The sequence below is a fragment of the Budorcas taxicolor genome, chromosome 17 (assembly GCF_023091745.1).
Source record: "Budorcas taxicolor isolate Tak-1 chromosome 17, Takin1.1, whole genome shotgun sequence".
Classification (NCBI taxonomy): domain Eukaryota; kingdom Metazoa; phylum Chordata; class Mammalia; order Artiodactyla; family Bovidae; genus Budorcas; species Budorcas taxicolor.
The window spans coordinates 8,361,184-8,379,779 of NC_068926.1; the positions used below are offsets into that span (position 1 = coordinate 8,361,184).

Below are 18,596 nucleotides of genomic sequence, written 5' to 3' on the forward strand. Positions count from 1 at the left end.
AAAGAACTCATGCTTTTAAACTGTAGTGCTGGATAAGACTCGAGAGTCCCTTGGATTGCAAGATCAAACCAGTCAATCCTAAAGGAAATCAGTCCTGAATAGTCTTTGGAAGGACTGATGCTGAAGCTCCATACTTCGGCCACCTGATGTGAAGAACTGACTCAGAAAAGACCCTGATGCTGGGAAAGATTGAAGGCAGGATGAGAAGGGGATGACAGAGGATGAGATGGTTGGATGGCATCACCGACTCAATGGACATGAGTTTGAGCAAGCTGCAGGAGATGGACAGGGAAGCCTGGCGTGCTCCAGTCCGTGGAGTTACACGGAGTCAGACATGACTGAGTGATGGAACAACAACAAAAATCAACGTGATAGTACCAGGTGCTATCAGGCATCCTTATCAGGTGCCTGAGTGTCATAGAAACACTTCCTGAAACTCATTTGTTTTCCAATACATGGGCTTTTGAGATACCCCATGTTGAAGGTCTGGAGAGGCTGCTGCACTTCACTGGACCAGCTGTGTGGAGATACCCCAAGTCCAAGGTCAGAGAAACCTCAGTAAGACGGTAGGCACTGGAGCGGCTGTGAGGAGATACCCCACATCCAAGGGCAAAGGAGAAGCCCCAGCGGGATGGTGGGAGGGGCGAATTCGTGTTCAGAATCAAACCCCATTCCCACCAGAGACGCTCAGAGGGCTCAGACAAACCTTGTGTGCACCTGGACCCAGGGACCCCACAGAGACTGAGGCAAAACTGTGAGCGTCTCCTGCGGAGGTGCGGGTCGGCAGTGGTCTGGCACAGGGACAGGGGCTCTGGGTGTGGGTGTGGCATAAGTGCTCTTGGAGGAGGTCGCCATTAACCCCACCAGAACTGCCAGAACTTACACAGGACTGGGAAATAACACTCTTGGAGGGCACAACAGAACCTTGTGCACCAGGACTCAGGAGAAAGGAGCAGTGGCCCCACAGGAGACTTGCCTATGGGTGTCTGGGAGCCTCTGGTGAAGGCGTGGTTTGGTGGTGGCCTGCTGCAGGGTTGGGGGCACGGACTGTAGCAGTGCATGCATGGGATCTTTTGAGGGAGGTCACCATTATCTTCACTACCTCCACCGTAGTTTCAGTTCAGTCGTTCAGTCGTGTCCAACTATTTGCGACCCCATGGACTGCAGCTCCCAGGTTTCCCACTCCATCACCAACTCCCAGATTTTACTCAAATTCATGTCCATTGAGTTGGTGATGCCATCCAACCATCTCATCCTCTGTTGTCCCCTTTTCTTCTTGCTCTCAATCTTTACCAGCATCAGGGTCTTTTCAAATGAGTCAGCTCTTCACATCAGGTGGCCAAAGTATTGGAGTTTCAGCCTCAGCATCAGTCCTTCCAATGAACACTGGTCTCCTTTAAGATGGACTGGTTGGATCTCCTTGAAGTACAAGGGACGCTCAAGAGTCTTCTCCAACACCACAGTTCAAAAGCATCAATTCTTCTGTGCTCAGCTTTCTTTATAGTCCAACTCTCACATCCATACATGACTGCTGGAAAGACCATAGCCGTGACTAGACGGACCTTTGTTGGCAAAGTAATGTCTCAGAGCTTTTTAATATGCTGTCTGGGCTGGTCATAACTTTTCTTCCAAGGAGTAAGCGCCTTTTGATTTCATAGCTGCAGTCACCATCTGCAGCTGAGCTATTTCAAATCCTAAAAGATGATGCTATGAAAGTACTGAACTCAATATGCCAGCAAATTTTGAAAACTCAGCAGTGGCCACAGGACTGGAAAAGGTCAGTTTTCATTCCAATCCTTAAGAAAGGAAATGCCAAAGAATGCTCAAACTACCACACAATTGCACTCGTCTCACATGCTAGTAAAGTAATGCTCAAAATTCTCCAAGCCAGGCTTGAACAATACATGAACTGTGAACTTCCAGATGGTCAAGCTGGTTTTAGAAAAGGCAGAGGAACCAGAGATCAAATTGCCAACATCCGCTGGATCACTGAACCAAGATAGTTCCAGAAAAACATCTACTTCTGCTTTATTGACTATGCCAAAGCCTTTGACTGTGTGGATCACAATAAACTGTGGAAAATTCTGAAAGAGATGGGAATACCAGACCACCTGATCTTCCTCTTGAGAAATCTGTATGCAGGTCAGGAAGCAACAGTTAGAACTGGACATGGAACAACAGACTGGTTCCAAATAGGAAAAGGGGTATGTCAAGGCTGTATGTTGTCACCCTGCTTATTGAATTTCTATGCAGAGTACATCATGAGAAACGCTGGACTGGAGGAAGCACAAGCTGGAATCAAGATTCCCAGGAGAAATATCAATAACCTCAGATATGCAGATGACACCACCCTTATGGCAGAAAGTGAAGAAGAACTAAAGAGCCTCTTGATGAAAGTGAAAGAGGAGAATGAAAGTTGGCTTAAAGTTCAACATTCAGAAAACAAAGATCATGGCATCTGGTCCCATCACTTCATGGCAAATAGATGGGGAAACAGTGGAAACACTGGCTGACTTTATTTTGGGGGGCTCCAAAATCACTGCAGATGGTGATTGATTGCAGGCATGAAATTAAAAGACGCTTACTCCTTGGAAGGAAAGTTATGACCAACCTAGACAGCATATTAAAAAGCAGAGACATTACTTTGTTAACAAAGGTTCATCAAGGCTATGGTCTTTCCAGTAGTCATGTATGGATGTGAGAGTTGGACTATAAAGAAAGCTGAGCACAGAAGAATTGATGCTTTCGAACTGGGGTGTTGGAGAAGACTCTTGATAATCCCTTGGACTGAAAGGAGATCCAACCAGTCCGTCCCAAAGGAAATCAGTTGTGGGTGTTCATTGGAAGGACTGATGTTGAAGCTGAAACTCCAATACTTTGGCCACCTGGTGTGATGAGCTGACTCATTTGAAAAGACCCTGATGTTGGGAAAGATCGAAGGCTGGAGGAGAAGGGGACGACAGAGGGTGAGATGGTTGGATGGCATCACCGACTCAATGGACATGAGTCTGAGTGAACTCCAGGAGTTGGTGATGGACAGGGAGGCCTGGCGTGCTGCGGTTCATGGGGTCGCAGAGTCGGACACGACTGAGCGACTGAACTGAACTGACATGGGCTTTTGTTTCAGGTAAGAATTTTTCTTTTCTTAGTGTATTAAAGAACTCATCCCCCATTTTACTACTAGGTCTTTAACGGAATATAGATTTGTATTTTGTCAATGCCTTTGTGACGGTGTTTGGGAACGTGTGTACTCTGCTTTTTCCTCTACATCTCATGTATGAAAGGGTTTCTTAATAGTAAGCCATCCTTTAATTTCTGTCTAAGTCTACTCATAACAATAGTCTTTAATATATTGGTGATTTGCATTGCTTGTGCTTTACTTAACATTTTTAAACATAAATATTTCTACCTGGAGTTTTTTCAAAGATAATTTTCTGAATACTAAAATTTCAGTGATTTCTATTTCAATTAGGTGTTCAATTTCTATAGTTTATTTACATTTTCCCTGAACAACATTCATTTGGAGATTTCCAAATCTGTTTCTGCTTTTAAAGTCTTTACTGAATTCCAGTTTATACTCTATTTATGTTTTCTAATTTGCTGCACCTTTGATTTTCATTTTTCCTTTTGTCAGGCATCTTACACATCTGTCTTCCCACTTCTAGTCTTCTATGCATCCACCAACAACCAGCTATTTGATTTACCAAATCTCCTTTCTGTCCTGTGGTCTAATTTTTTTTTCACTTACATGCAAGATGAATCTTAAGGTGTTTTGTGTTGTGCTGTGCTAGTAACTTAAAATGTAAAGTGTCTATTTCCATTCATATTGTGAATCTATTTTGGGACAGGCTTCTATGAAATGTTATGCCTTCTCACTATTAATTTTAATCAAGAAAGTCATTGTAAACTCACTATCATGTACTAGAACTTTTAGAATCTACTGTATAAAATTTTGTTTATGTTTAACATAACAACCCAGTAACTAGATCTGGTCTTAGAAAATTAGAAACTAATTGTGTTTTTACAGAAGACATTGCTCCAGTGTTTATTATTCATTCTCAGCACTACACAAGCCAAACACTTCAAAATAAATTAAGTATGTTCGAGGAAAGAAATAAAATGGAATAAAGTAAGAAATTGAATGCTGGAAACTACAATTTTTAATACAATGTAAATCTAAACAACTACTGAAATTAGGAAAAAATACACTTTGGAAGTCTCATGTTTCTTTTTAGAAATGATAATCTGATTGTGGTGAAACTCAGTATTTGTATATCTGCTATTCATGCATTCTTGCTATCTACTCAACTTTTTCTTAGCATATTAGGTTCCCTGGTATATTGTTACTATAATTTGGCCTGCATATGCCTGTATAATTTGTGTAGATTTTTCAGAAATGCTGCTTAATTACCTCCACTGTTCCCCATGAAACTCACACGGACATTCCTATGAAAGTACATTTTTGAAACGCATTTTCTAGATTATACATAAGTAGGCAGGAAAGAGTTTCCTAAAAGCATTAAATATCTTTTATTTTTACTTCTGTGATTTACCCAAACTCATAATGACTCTACTGGTCAACAGATGTTTCCATTCTTAAATAGAGAATATTTCATTTTCATGTAGCAGCCTTTTCAACTTACACTCTCCCCTCAGAAGTTCACAGTTCCCTCTAGGTTGGCACAGCTACCATGGAAAACAGTATGGATGTTCCTCAGAAAACTACTAACAGAATTATCATATGATCCGGCAATCCCACTCCTGGGCATGTACCCTGAGAAAACTGTGATTCCAAAGGTGCACGCACCCCCAGGCTCACAGCAGCCAAGACACGGAAGCACGTAAAGGTGCACCAACAGAGGACCGGATACAGGTGCGCCGTGTACGCCCAGCGGAGGATTACGGAGCCACAGAAAGAAGGGAGCAATGCCATCTGCAGCAGCATGGGTGCAGCTAGAGATTGTCGCACTGAAGTGAAGTCAGAAAAATAAAGCCAAATACCAGATGATATCGCTTCTTTTTGGAAGAAAGACACAAATGAACACCTATGAAACAGAAACAGAATCACGGACACAGAGAACAGACTGTTCCTGCTGCTGCTGCTGAGTCGCTTCAGTCGTGTCCGACTCTGTGCGACCCCATAGACGGCAGCCCACCAGGCTCCCCCGTCCCTGGGATTCTCCAGGCAAGAGCACTGGAGTGGGTTGCCATTTCCTTCTCCAATGCATGAAAGTGAAAAGTCAAAGTGAAGTTGCTCAGTCGTGTCCGACTCTTAGCGACCCCCATGGACCGCAGCCTAGCAGGCTCCTCCATGGGATTTTCCAGGCAAGAGGACTGGAGTGGGCTGCCATCGCCTTCTCCGAGGGAAGAGACTGGTGCTTGCCAAGGGGAGGGGGCTGGGGGAGGCACAGAGTGGGAGGTTGAGGCTAGTGGATGGAAGCTTTTATATACAGAATGGATAAACAAAAAGGCCCTACTGCATAGCACACAGACCTATATTCAATAGCCTATGATTAAACCATTACAGAAAAGAATATTTTAAAAAGAATGCGAAAAAAATAAAATAAAATAAAAAAGAATGTGTACACATACCTATGTATAACTGAATCACTTTGCTAAACAACAGTAACACTATACTTCAAAAAGTTTATGACAGATTTCTCTATATCTCTTTAGAGATACTTGGGTAAAGAGGCAAGGAAGCCGCTGGCTTACATTTCTCATGATAAAGACCAAGACGTACATACTCCTCACAAGTACAACTAGGAGAATCATTTCTAGTCAACTCTGGCATTCATATTGTTAACTAGGTAACTCCCGTGGTACAGAGAGGGTTTAAAAGCAAGCGAGGGCATGTGGGGCTAGAAACATCCTACCTGCTTCCCGTCCAGCGTGCAGAGCCTCTTCACCACTCCTGAGTCCAGCTTAATGGCATCGGTGATATCTGTTAAGACCTGTTCGAAGGAGTGAGCAGTCTTCTTATTCAGGAGGATCCGCACAGCTTTTCTAGGCTTCACTCCACTTCGAATCACAGTCACTAATTTGGGCTTGATGAAATCTTTACTTTCCTTTACTTCGCTCTTCACTGAGGAGGGAGGAGCCGAGCGGGTGGTCCCACCCTTGATGTTCACAGACCAGTTCGGATTAACGTTTTTGGTGTAGTCCACTTTACGAAATGGCTCATTTGACGCGCACACGTAACTCTCACCTAAAAAGAAAAAAAATCAGGTTTATCAATGTAATTATTCCCACTGTGGAAGCATTTTCTACGAAGCACAAATGCTGTAAGTCCATTGAGGGACTCTTCAGCTTAACAGGTTCAGCATTCTCCCCACAGCCCTTTCTTTTTCACAGCATCTTGTGTGATGCTATTCATAATGTGTGCATGAGCGAAACGCACAGGAAAAGAAACTAAAGATCTGAGTTTCTTTCTGGTCACATGTCACCCCGCATAAAGCGGCTTGTGAGGCCTCAGTTCCCTGATCAGGGATAAAACCCACCCCTCAGCAGTGAAAGTGCAGAGTCCCACCCACTGGACCACCGGGGGATTTCCTGCACTTTGCTTCTCAGCATCATTGTCTATAAAGGGAAGTTGTTGAACCAGGCGAATTCTAAGTTACTCCTTGCTTACAAAAGTCCATTAACTAACTTTTAATGTCTCATTCTGGAAGAAATAACTGTATCACAAGATAATATAGTCACATAAAGAAGTAAAACTGTTTTCCTCCTCTTTCCAATTATGTATTTCAGCCCTCAAAGAAAAATTTCTACAAAATTCACAGAGCTGACTAAATTATATTCAGTTATATGATCATTTACTCAACGAAACTACAAAAATGAAGCTAGAGTTTTGTCAGCTCAAAGAAATATACCACAAGATTTTTTTTCTTAATGGCAGAATGAATTTAAAATAATTTAAATAGATACCCTTTGCAATGTCTACTTAAATGAAGGATTATTAGTTAAAATGATGTGTTCATTATTCATGTAGGCTTTGGCTTAATTTTTACTAAGTAAAACATAACAACTGTATTATTTTTCAATTGGTTAAACTGATCCAAATGTTCATTAATTTTAAGTTCCAAAATTATATATTAAAAAAAAAATCACAATTTTTCTCTCAGGAAACTCAGAAGACACCTAATTCTTTTAGTCTCAACTTTCTGGTATAAAAGATAAAAGGATTACATGCTAAGATTTTCTCTAAAGTATCTTCTAACTCAAAAAGAATTCACTTTTTTCCACATGTGTAATATAATGGCCTCATTTTAAATAGATGATACAAGCCTTAAATGCTAAAAACAAAATAACCAAAACAAGTAGAGGGGAATTCTTGAGGAAAACCTATTAATGCAAATATTATTTTTAACTATTATCAGAATGTTTTGAAGTCTTAATTAATGGAGATCGCAAAGATTCCCAAAGGTATGTGAACAATTCAGGAACAGACGAGACACAAAAGTATCTGAAAAGAGGAGCAGCGTCTTCTGTTTAAAGGTCCAACTGGGCCACTGCCCACAAAAAGTTAGGGAACCAGCCTCAGGCTTCAATGCTACTTCTTCACCATTACTCTGAAATCTAGCCCAACCACCACCATTTAGAGATTTTCCATCTCTGTAGGTTTATCATTTTTCACAATGTGGGAAAACAGCATGTAATTCAAAAGTAAGTGTAAATTTAGAAAAATGGAACTATATATCACATACATGTATTCATGAGCTAAGATAAATCATTACAATCCTGCTTTAATTTTATAGAGAAAACCATTCTCGCATTGAAAAACTTACTATTTTTACCTATGATAAAGTTTAATTGCATGTTTGATCCAAAACATTAAGTTGGAAGATAAGAGAAGGAATCTCAGCAAGAAAAAGGGATTGTTCTTTTTTAAGGACAGAGAAATCAGCTAGCGGAGAGTCTTTCCAAACATAAAGAGAAATGACAATGGCAAAACAAGCGCTAATTTAATATGTCAGATTACCCTGATCAAACTAGCCCCTGCAAAGCTGATATGTCAACCAGGAAAGCTGCCTTTTACATTTTCCTTTTGCCTCTTTACACGAGTTCAGAATGCCAGAATGAAAACAGGTAAAGAAAGCCCGTCTCTCAATTTTGAGTGTGGTTACTGATTAATTTTTACTTCCTTCCTCTCTCTTCCTTTCTTCATAATGTTTCTATTAGAAACTTGTGGATCAGTTCTATAATAAACATGTAAAGTTCTGAACCTGGCCTAATGCCTGCTGAACAGAGCTTCATCCTGTTCTGCACCCATGGCAGACACAAGTGTTCATAGAGCACCCTTCTGTTTAGCCCAGACTTCCTCCTCACCATTCACTGGAGTGCCTGCTCACATGACAGGTGCCCTCATGACAGCAAACCCACCTCGGTATCCTTGGCACTCAACATTTCAGCACAAAGTTTCAAGACATGATTTTGAGGTCAGCCCTGAGTTTCTGTATTCTGGACACAGAAATCCCTATATAAAGATGTCACACCTTGACAAAGTAGCCACTGAGATGCCTCAGCTAGCCTCTCCTGGTTCCCCTCCATCAAACAATCTCCTGACTACAATTCTGTCATTTACACAGATCTGCCTACAGGGAGAGAATATGTGGACAAAAGCACTTACACATTTTGGTTCCTAAGGCAGTGATAGTTCCTGCTATTAAACAATAAAACCTTATTCTTTGTTAGACACCAGGCAACTACAAGATTGAGTAGAAGCAATCCGTCTTCCAACGACCAGATTTATGCTTCTGTTTGAAATCTGTTGCCCCCCTGCCAATGTGTCACTGCTCCCTTTTTCCCCATCCTGGTGAGGAACATCACTTCCTATTCAACTCCTCAGCCAGAGACCTAGGCATCATCCCTCACCCTTACGGTTTTCCCTACAAACTATATTCCGGTATCAAATTCCATCTGCTTTATCTTCTAAATGTTTCTCTCTTAAAAAAAGATTTTGGACTTCCCTGTGCTCCAGTGGTTAAGAATCTGCCCTGCAATGCAAGGGACATTGGTTCAATCCCTAGTCCGGGAAGATCCCATATGCCACATGGCAACTAAGTCTGTGCGCCAAAGCTACTGAGCCAGCGCTCTGGAGCCCAAGGGCCGCAACTGCTGAGCCCGCTGCCTTAGAGCCCGTGCTCTGCAACAGGGGAGCCACCACAATGAGAAGCCGTGCGTCACAGCTAAAGAGTAGCCCCTGCTCCTCGCAACTAGAGAAAGCCTGTGCACAGCAACCAAGACTCCTCACAACCAAATAAATGAATACCAAGAAAAGGAGTTTATTGGAGCATCACTGCTGTACAGTGTCGTATTAACCTTCTAAATATTCCTAAAAATATCCCTCCTCTCTGCCCTCATCAGCACCTAGTTCCTCCCTGGGTCAGTGAAAGAGTCTTCTGTTTCCTACACATTCTCCAGAGAGAAAACAAGTTTTCCAAACGGCAGTGCATTTTATGCTAATGACACAGCTGACAAAGTATATCCTCAAGTAGTGAACCTTGGTATATGGATAAAATGCTACATTGTGAGAGAGTTTATTTTTCTTTTAAATCACAGATTTAATTAAGAAAGTAATAATGCAATATTACCCAATAAGATGTAATAAGCACATGCTCAATTATCATCCCTGGTGGCTCAGACAGTAAAGAGTCTGCCCGCAATGCGGCAGACACAGGTTCAATCCCTGGGTTGGGAAGATTCCCTGGAGAAGGAAATGGCAACTCACTTCATTACTCTTGCCTGGAGAATCCCATGGACAGAGGAGCCTGGTGGGCTGCAGTCCACAGGGTTGCAAACAGTTGGACACAACTGAACGACTTTAGTTTCACTTTCATATTCCAGAGAAGAGGCGTTAAGGATTTATGTCATAAGTTTATTTACAAACATATCTAGGATGCTGAGTTCAAGGGTTTGATCCTTTTAAGAGATTCCACCTCTTAATATGCTCCTCTTCCTATCTGTCTCATTGATTATTTTTTAAGTGGTTGATGTCTCACTATTAAGAAAGGTACAGCAAATCCAAACCCAAAGAACCAAGTCATCATAGCTAGAAATCGTCACTTGCTTTCCACGGAAAGTGGTATATTCTTCCCTGGACCCTCCTCATAGTGGCTCCTATGGACCAGAGAGGATGCAAGCCTCTGGATGCTCTGTCCCAGCACAGCGCTGCTGGGAGCTCTGCGAAAGATGCAGAGACTGAAGGCGGAAGAAACGGCGGCTGCAAACCGGGCGCGTCTTTCCTCACGACCTTGTTCCCCTAACTTGTCAGAGAATCTTTTAAACTTTTACCAAGACACATTACACACTCACCAAAACAAGGAATAAACATCTCATTTAAAATGAAAGTTATAAATGTGTCATGTATATACCTAAGTATCATACATGGATATATCGAAACTAAAGCCGTCCCTGAGGATGGTTAGAATTGATCTGAGTCACAGCTAGAACTCAGGGTCTGGTCTGAGATGGTCCAACCTGTGTTCCTCTGCGGGTATCACTTCACAGAATATCTGTATCAAATGAGGCCACCCCGAGGTGACAGAGTGACACAAACAAGGTCACTCAGTGACGGCCACTTCTTCACCAGTCTAGCTTTTCCCTCAGTCGTCTGCCCTCAGTATAACATTTAGTAAGACACTGAGTCACAGAATCGCCCTTCTTCTGACAACACCCAATCCAGAAGGAGTCCCTGCTGCCTTAGAATCTCCCTGAATTAATCTAGAAGGAGTCCCTGCTGCCTTAGAACCTCCCTGAAATTATCCACCCAAAGCCCAACTTCTGCGGCAGCTGTCACGCCTTCTCCTGCGTGGCCCTGAGACATCCTGTGGGGTCCACTCCTGCCTGCTGCCATGAGTGGGAAACTCAACTTGCTCAACTCTGGGTGTGCTCTTGGTGGTCTTCAGCTGAAGAGAGCTGAGATACGTACACACGCTCAGACATATTTACAGTCTGTCTCTAACAACAGTTCTTTGACCATAACACACTGGTGGGAAATCATGTTATAAATTATGATCACAAGAATACTATATAGAAGAGGATTTGTATACAGAGAACAAACCAGTGGTCATCAGAGGGGAGAGGAGCTGCAAAAGTGGCAAAATAGGTGAAGAGGATTAACAGTTACAAACGACCAGCTAGAAAGTAAGTCACAAGGCTGTGAGATACTCCACAAGGAATAAAACCAACATTTTATGATAATATTGCATGGTGTGTAATCTTGTAAAAGCATTCAATCACTGAGCTCTATGCCTGAAACTAATATTCTTAGTCGACTATACCTCAATGAACCTTTTTTTTTTTAAAGGATTTGTTTTCTGTGTAGAAGGATGGATAGAAGCAGGAGGTGGTTTACACATCACCCTAACTGTTTTCAAGCAGAGTGCAGAACAGAAAGATTTCCGACTTCTGCCTCTCTCCAGAGGCATGGCTGCAGCTTCTTACCACTGACATCTGTTCAGAGATGCTCCCTATAACTTCAGGCTGAGCAGGCTGACAGACCGACCGTCACCAGCTGTGTAATGTAACCTGGGTACCTGTTAACCATTAACTTTCATCCTTACTGAACCAAATGAACTGCCTCCTCTTTAAGAGGCAAGAAGCCAGGAACTTCCCAAACTCTTCCTCTCTGAACACCTCCATCTCATACAGACATGCTTCAGTCTGCACCAATTCTCTCGCCTCCTCTCCCGTCTCGGTGACAAGGGCGCTCTCCTCCCATTCAACGTCACGCCCTTTTGCCCACATTTGGATCCTTCCTGCCTCTCATGCTGAGGTTTCCAGTCAGGCACATTCTTCTTTGTTCACACAGGATTATATACAAGTGTCTCCGACCTTACCACACACAAATCCTCCCCTCTTCATTCCCCGTCCCCCTCTACCTGATGCGCTTTGGGTTCCATTCACTCCCTGGTGGCTCAGACGGTAAAGAATCTGCCTGCAAGGAAGGACACCTGGGTTCGATTCCTGGGTTGGAAAGATCTCCTGGAGAAGGGCATGGCAACCCACTCCAGTATTCTGGCCTGGAGAGTCCCATGGACAGACGAGCCTGGCGGGCTACAGTCCATGGGGTCGCAAAGAGCTGGGCATCACTGAGCCACCAACACACGCAGTGCCCAGCTGGACAGTCCTCATCTGCTTTCCCCACTTCCTCACCCACATTTTGCTCGTAAGCCCCTGCGGCATCACCTCTGCTTCCTGCGCCCCCCTGGCTGACATGCCCTAATGCCAAGCATGTCTCTCCTGCCACAGGAAAAGCACATATTGAAATATCACTTGATGTCTTCTGAGGGCGCTGGACACCAGTCACGAGTTGTCTCCTGCAAATCCTTTTCTTCCTCAGCCTCCACGATCTAATTTCTTCTGGCTTACCTCACTTCTTTGGTGCTCCTCCTTGGTCTGTTTGTCAGTTTCCTTCCCACCCTCCATCCACCCCATCCTCCTCAGACCCTGTGAGCAGCAGCATCCACCCCTGCAAATGGCTTCAACAACCACCTGGATGCTGAAGACACCTGCAGTCCAGCCCTCTCGAGTTCAAGCCACTTACAAACCATCTCTACCAGGTAAGCGTGGTTATCTCGAACGCCACGTCTGAAGCTAACTCCACTCCTCAGCCCTGCCACTCGACTTCAAACGCTTCACTTCTGGAATTCACCAGCCTAATGCAACACCACTTACAGAGTCGCCCAGGCAAAAACCCAGACTCCTGCCTCTCTTCTCTCTTTACCCACGTTCAGCAGAATTGGCCAAACTGTTGACAGTGGCCTGAGTATCTCGGGAGCTCACCCTTCAACCGTGCCCTCTCTTGGGTCTCCCCTGATTAGGAGTCAGTGGCAGGCCTCAGCAGCTCACCCCCCACAGAGCTGTCACAGCAAGCTTTGAAAAGTGTAGATCTGATGTCTTCTGCCTGCATTGCCGCCATCAGAACAAAGGCCCAACTGCCCGGCAAATCACACACTTCCATTCACCCCCTGCCACTTCCGCCCAGGCTCCCAAGGTACCGTCACACCAGATGCATGCACTTTCCTCCCAAACTCACCACACCCTCTTTTCTCATTCTCACTCACATGATTGAAATAGCCTTCCTCTTCCTCTCTCGTTACCTGTTTTTTTTACTGATCAGTCAAGATTCATCACCCGTGGCAAGGAGGTAAAGCAATAGGAATTTTGATATATTGCTGGAATTTCCATGTACTTTAAATTGGTTCAATCACTGAGGAAAAACAGGGGGGCATTACCTAGTGATAAGTAAGCTGACAATGTACACATCATACAGGTTTCCACCCTAGGAAAATTCCCTGAAGAAACTGGTGTATATGGCAGCCATTAGAAAGAATGCATTTGAATCAGTTCTAATGAGGTGGATGAAAGTGGGGCCTATTATACAGAGTGAAGTAAGCCAGAAAGAAAAACACCAATACAGTATACTAATGCATATATATGGAATTTAGAAAGATGGTAACGATAACCCTATATGCGAGACAGCAAAAGAGACACAGATGTATAGAACAGACTTTTGGACTCTGTGGGAGAGGGCGAGGGTGGGATGATTTGGGAGGGTGGCATTGAAACATGTATATTATCATATGTGAAACAGATCGCCGGTCCAGGTTCGATGCATGATACAGGGTGCTCGGGGCTGGTGCACTGGGATGACCCTGAGGGATGGGGTGGGGAGGGAGGTGGGAGGGGGGTTCAGGATGGGGAACACATGTACACCCATGGCTGATTCATGTCAATGTATGGCAGAACCACTACAATACTGTAAAGTAATTAGCCTCCAATTAAAATAAATTAATTACAAAAAAAGAAACTGGTGTATATGGGCACCAGAGTTTATACACACACACACAAATGTGTTTACAGAAGTGCTGCTCAGTAATCAAAGATGACAATCAACCCACGTGTCCAGCAAGAGATCAGACAGTGGTGTGGTCATATAACGTACTGCTATGCAGCGGTGAACAAACAAGCCACATGCAACAATTTGGATGAATTTTACAAGCAGTGAGCAAAAGACGAAAAAAGAATAGAATGCAGTAGGATTTAATTTCTTTAAACTCAAAACAAATAAAATTGAACTATACTGATTAGAGGTGCCCTCCTCAGCAGTAAAAGCACAAAGGAAAGCAGGAGTCGGACTACCGTGACTAGGAAGGGACACAGGAAGTGCTTCTCAGACGCTGGCAACATCCTACTGCTTTTTCTCTCCATGCCTTGCGTCTTGCAGGGTCTTAGTTTCCTAAAGAGGGACTGAATCAGGGCCCTGGCGGTGCGAGCACAGTCCTAATCACTTGACAGCCAGGGAGCTCCCACTACTCTGTTTCTTGATAGGAGTCACAAAGGTGTTCACTTCCTAATAACTCACTGGGCTATACATGTATGTTTTATGAATTTTCTATAGGTAAGTTTCACACTTTTTAAAATTAGGTCGTTCTTCGGTGTATTTACTGTATCTGGAGTCTACAGTGTGCTAACCTCTCATAATCATTTATTCTTTATCTGTCTCTTCTGCTGGTCCTCAGGGGAGAATTTCTTTTGTGTATGATGGTTTTATTGTAGAACCCAGATGCCCAGGCCTCACCACCATTCATCTGAACCAGAAACACTGGAACGTGTGACCAGAGTATGTGAGAAAGGCTTCCTAATTTCACAGTTGACTTTGAACACAATCTGGTTACAAGCCACTGCCCAGACTGGAAGCTCCCTGAAAACACCGGCACCCCCATCTTCATGTTCCCCACACCTAGTCCAGCACCTGGTACATAGGAGGCGCCCAGAACACCTTTGTCAAAGTCATGATGAAGACGCGTATTTCCAGAGCAAACCTGCACACCTCAGGGTTTGGATTTGCATTGCTCCTGGGTTAAACATTTGCACAGGTAGCTGTCACATGGAGTGACTGTGAAAGGCCCGGGCCAGGCTCCTGATGGACGTCACGTGTGGTCCGAGACACTCTCGGGTCACGAAAGCCCCTCAGAGGGCAACTTGTGGCACAGAGGAAGACAAGCAGGCTGGGAGGGCTGCCTAGTACCTACTGAAATGTTTTCATTTCAGACCATGACATGTTTTCACTCCAATAAATGTAAGTGAATGTGTTAGTTGCTCAGAAATGTCTGACTCTTTGCGACCCTATGGCTATAGCCCACCAGGCTCCTCTGTCCATGGAATGCTCCAGGCAAGAATACTGTAGGGGTTGCCATTTCCTTCTCCAGGGGATCTTCCCAACACAGGGATCAAACCTGGGTCTCCTGCATTGCAGGCAGATTCTTCATCGTTTGAACCATCAGGGAGGCCCCCAATAAATGTGTCTTTCAATCAGTGAAACGTGTGCATGTGTTTTTGTGTGAATTATACATGAAATATATTTTAATAGCTAAATTACAGTAACTCCTCAACATTTAAAACATCAACTTACCGTTGTATGTTGTTTAGTTGCTAAGTCGGGTCTGACTCCTTTGCAACCCCATGGACTGTAGCCCGCCAGGCTCCTCTGTCCATGGGATTTCCCAGGCAAGAATACTGGAGTGGGTTGCCAGTTCCTTCTCCAGGGGATCTTCCTGATCCAGGGATCAAACCCATGTCTCCTGCATTGGCAAGAAGATTCTTTACCACTGAGCCACTTACTGTTACAAACTGTAAACAGCTAAATGCAAATTCACATTTGGAAGTTCCACAACACTATGTTTTAGCCCTACCGGTTACTATGAAAGTCTCCTATCCGCCTCTGTTAAAATATTTACATTAACTGTCTAACAGCATTAATTAGCTACATTTACAAACTATTTGACATTCATGGCAGAAACTCAGATACACAAAACTTGGACACTGAGACTATACCTAACTCTGGGAGTAGAAGCAAGCAAGAACTTCCTGATGAAAAAGAAAACTTGTTTACAAGTCTAAAGTGCAAAGACTCATCAAGCTTAGAGAAAACCTCCCCCACCCACCTCACCCCCGCTCACACACACAGATTTAAATACGGTAACAAAGAAGAGGAAAGAAAATAAAAAAACTATGGCTGAAACTTTAGGTCCAATATCACCAAAAAAAATCTTAGAAACCTAGATTCTTTCCCAACTTCCAAACTTGAGGAAAAACATTACATACAGGAATATAACCAAGAAAAATAAACTTGGGTATGTTGCACCTATAAGATGATTCGATGTCCTTAATCAAGCACAACACTTGTGAGACTGTCCTACCGTAAAGTGAATGCTGTGCCGTGCTTAGCTGCTCAGTCGTGTCTTACTCTCTGCGACCCTCCAGGCTCCTCTGTCCATACGGATTCTCCAGGCAAGAATACTGGAGTGGGTTGCCATGCCCTCCTCAGAAATAATGTGAGTATCTCCATCTAAACCACACTGAAGATAAGTTCCCACACCCAGCTGGTTAAGAAAAATACAGAGTAAGGAAAAGTTAGACGGACTTGCTACCCTGTCATGGCAAACTGCTTAATTTGGGTTTTCTACCCAAACCATACAACGTCCAGAATTTAAACTTACGTGAACCGGAAGAGTGACACAAAACTCACGGCTCTCACCCGGATGCTGGACCACTGCGGCCACCTTCACAAAACGAATATGAGTCTTTCCCGCAGGGCAGGGCTGAGGACGCAAAACAAGATCTTTCACCTTCAAGACCAGCGCGCCTCAGCACATCTGAAGGCCAACGGCTGCAGACAACCTCCTGAAGTGACATGCAGGGACACAGCCTGTGCGCCCTTCACTGCAGAAGCGGTGGGAAAGCTACGCCGAACATCACAACGTCTAGGAAGCAGGTCCACAACTCCGTGCTTCGGCATTGAAATTTGAGCAAAGTTAACATAAGACCAACAAAATCATGTAAAAGTAAAAACAAAAATGCTACACACTAACCAAAAAGCCTTAAAGCTGGGGGGAAAAGAAAAAGTCTAATCTCCACAAACAGTCAGACATAACTTGGCAATTCAACAACAACAATCTCCCAGTAGGATGGAACCCACAGATCAAATCCATTATCTGTCTTCTTGCTCCTCAAACCTGAGCCAACCATACCCCACAATCCACAAGCATCCATCATGGCAATTTTAATTCTGTACTTATTTATCTTGGCCGAGCTACACGGCTTGCTGCTGCTGCTGCTGCCAAATCGCTTCAGTCATGTCCGACCCTGTGTGACCCCACAGACGGCAGCCCACCAGGCTCCCCCGTCCCTGGGATTCTCCAGGCAAGAACAATGGAGTGGGTTGCCATTTCCTTCTCCAGTGCACGAAAGTGAAACGTGAAAGTGAAATCACTCGGTCGCGTCCAACTCTTAGCGACCCCATGGACTGCAGCCCACCAGGCTCCTCTGTCCATGGGATTCTCCAGGCAAGAGCACTGGAGTGGGGGGCCATTGCCTTCTCCAGTGCACGAAAGTGAAAAGTGAAAGTGAAATCACTCGGTCGCGTCCAACTCTTAGCGATCCCATGGACTGCAGCCCACCAGGCTCCTCTGTCCATGGGATTTTCCAGGCAAGAGCACTGGAGTGGGCTGCCATCGCCTTCTCCAGTGCACGAAAGTGAAAAGTGAAAGTGAAATCACTCGGTCGCGTCCAACTCTTAGCGACCCCATGGACTGCAGCCCACCAGGCTCCTCTGTCCATGGGATTTTCCAGGCAAGAGCACTGGAGTGGGGTGCCATCGCCTTCTCCAGTGCACGAAAGTGAAAAGTGAAAGTGAAATCACTCGGTCGCGTCCAACTCTTAGCGATCCCATGGACTGCAGCCCACCAGGCTCCTCCGTCCATGGGATTCTCCAGGCAAGAGCACTGGAGTGGGCTGCCACTGCCTTCTCCAGTGCACGAAAGTGAAAAGTGAAAGTGAAGTCACTCAGTCGCGTCCAACTCTTAGCGATCCCATGGACTGCAGCCCACCAGGCTCCTCCGTCCATGGGATTCTCCAGGCAAGAGCACTGGAGTGGGCTGCCACTGCCTTCTCCGGCTACATGGCTTCCTTGATCTCGATTCGCTGACCAGGGACTGAACCCGGGCAATGGCAGTAAAAGCCCAGAAGCCTAACGACTAGGCCACCAGGGAACTCCCAGTTCTGTACTTAATTTAACAGTAAGACTTAAAATGCTTACACCGTCCTATCTGGGACAGCTGAATGTCTATTTCTAAACCAAGCGCAGTCAGGCCACTCTGTGCAAACAGCCTCCACACTTCTGGCATCATGTTGTGCAATTCTGCTGGGAGGTAAAGAGGAGGAAGGGACTTACTCTACATACAAGACATTTGCACAGAGAGTTAAGGCCAGAGGACACAGTTTTACCCTGTGAGAATGAAGGTTCATTACTGGTACAAAACAGACTCATCACACGACATTCTGAAACTCAGCACACCAAGCCTGATCAGCGTTCAGCACCACGATCACACTGGGAATAACAATTTAGTTTAAGCAAATAGTATCTGGAGCTTTATGTCGCTATTTTGCATTTTTATTGGCTACAGAGTTTTGTTGGCTTTTAGGTTATCAATTTGTTTGTCTAGTTGTACTGGTGTCTAAGACCTATATGCACAGGTACATCTACCTCAATAAATATTTAAGTGACAGTGTGTTTAAAATAACTAAGGCAG

The 18,596-nt window shown here is 44.3% G+C and overlaps 1 protein-coding gene across 1 annotated transcript in view; it reads right to left on the bottom strand.

The window, feature by feature from the left end:
• Positions 1 to 18,596, bottom strand: part of DCLK2 (doublecortin like kinase 2) — a 189,471-nt gene that overhangs the window by 158,442 nt on the left and 12,433 nt on the right. Inside the window, exon 2 of the mRNA XM_052654635.1 lies at positions 5,877 to 6,208. Coding sequence (XP_052510595.1) covers positions 5,877 to 6,208 — 332 coding nt within the window. The remainder of the gene's footprint in view (positions 1 to 5,876; positions 6,209 to 18,596) is intronic.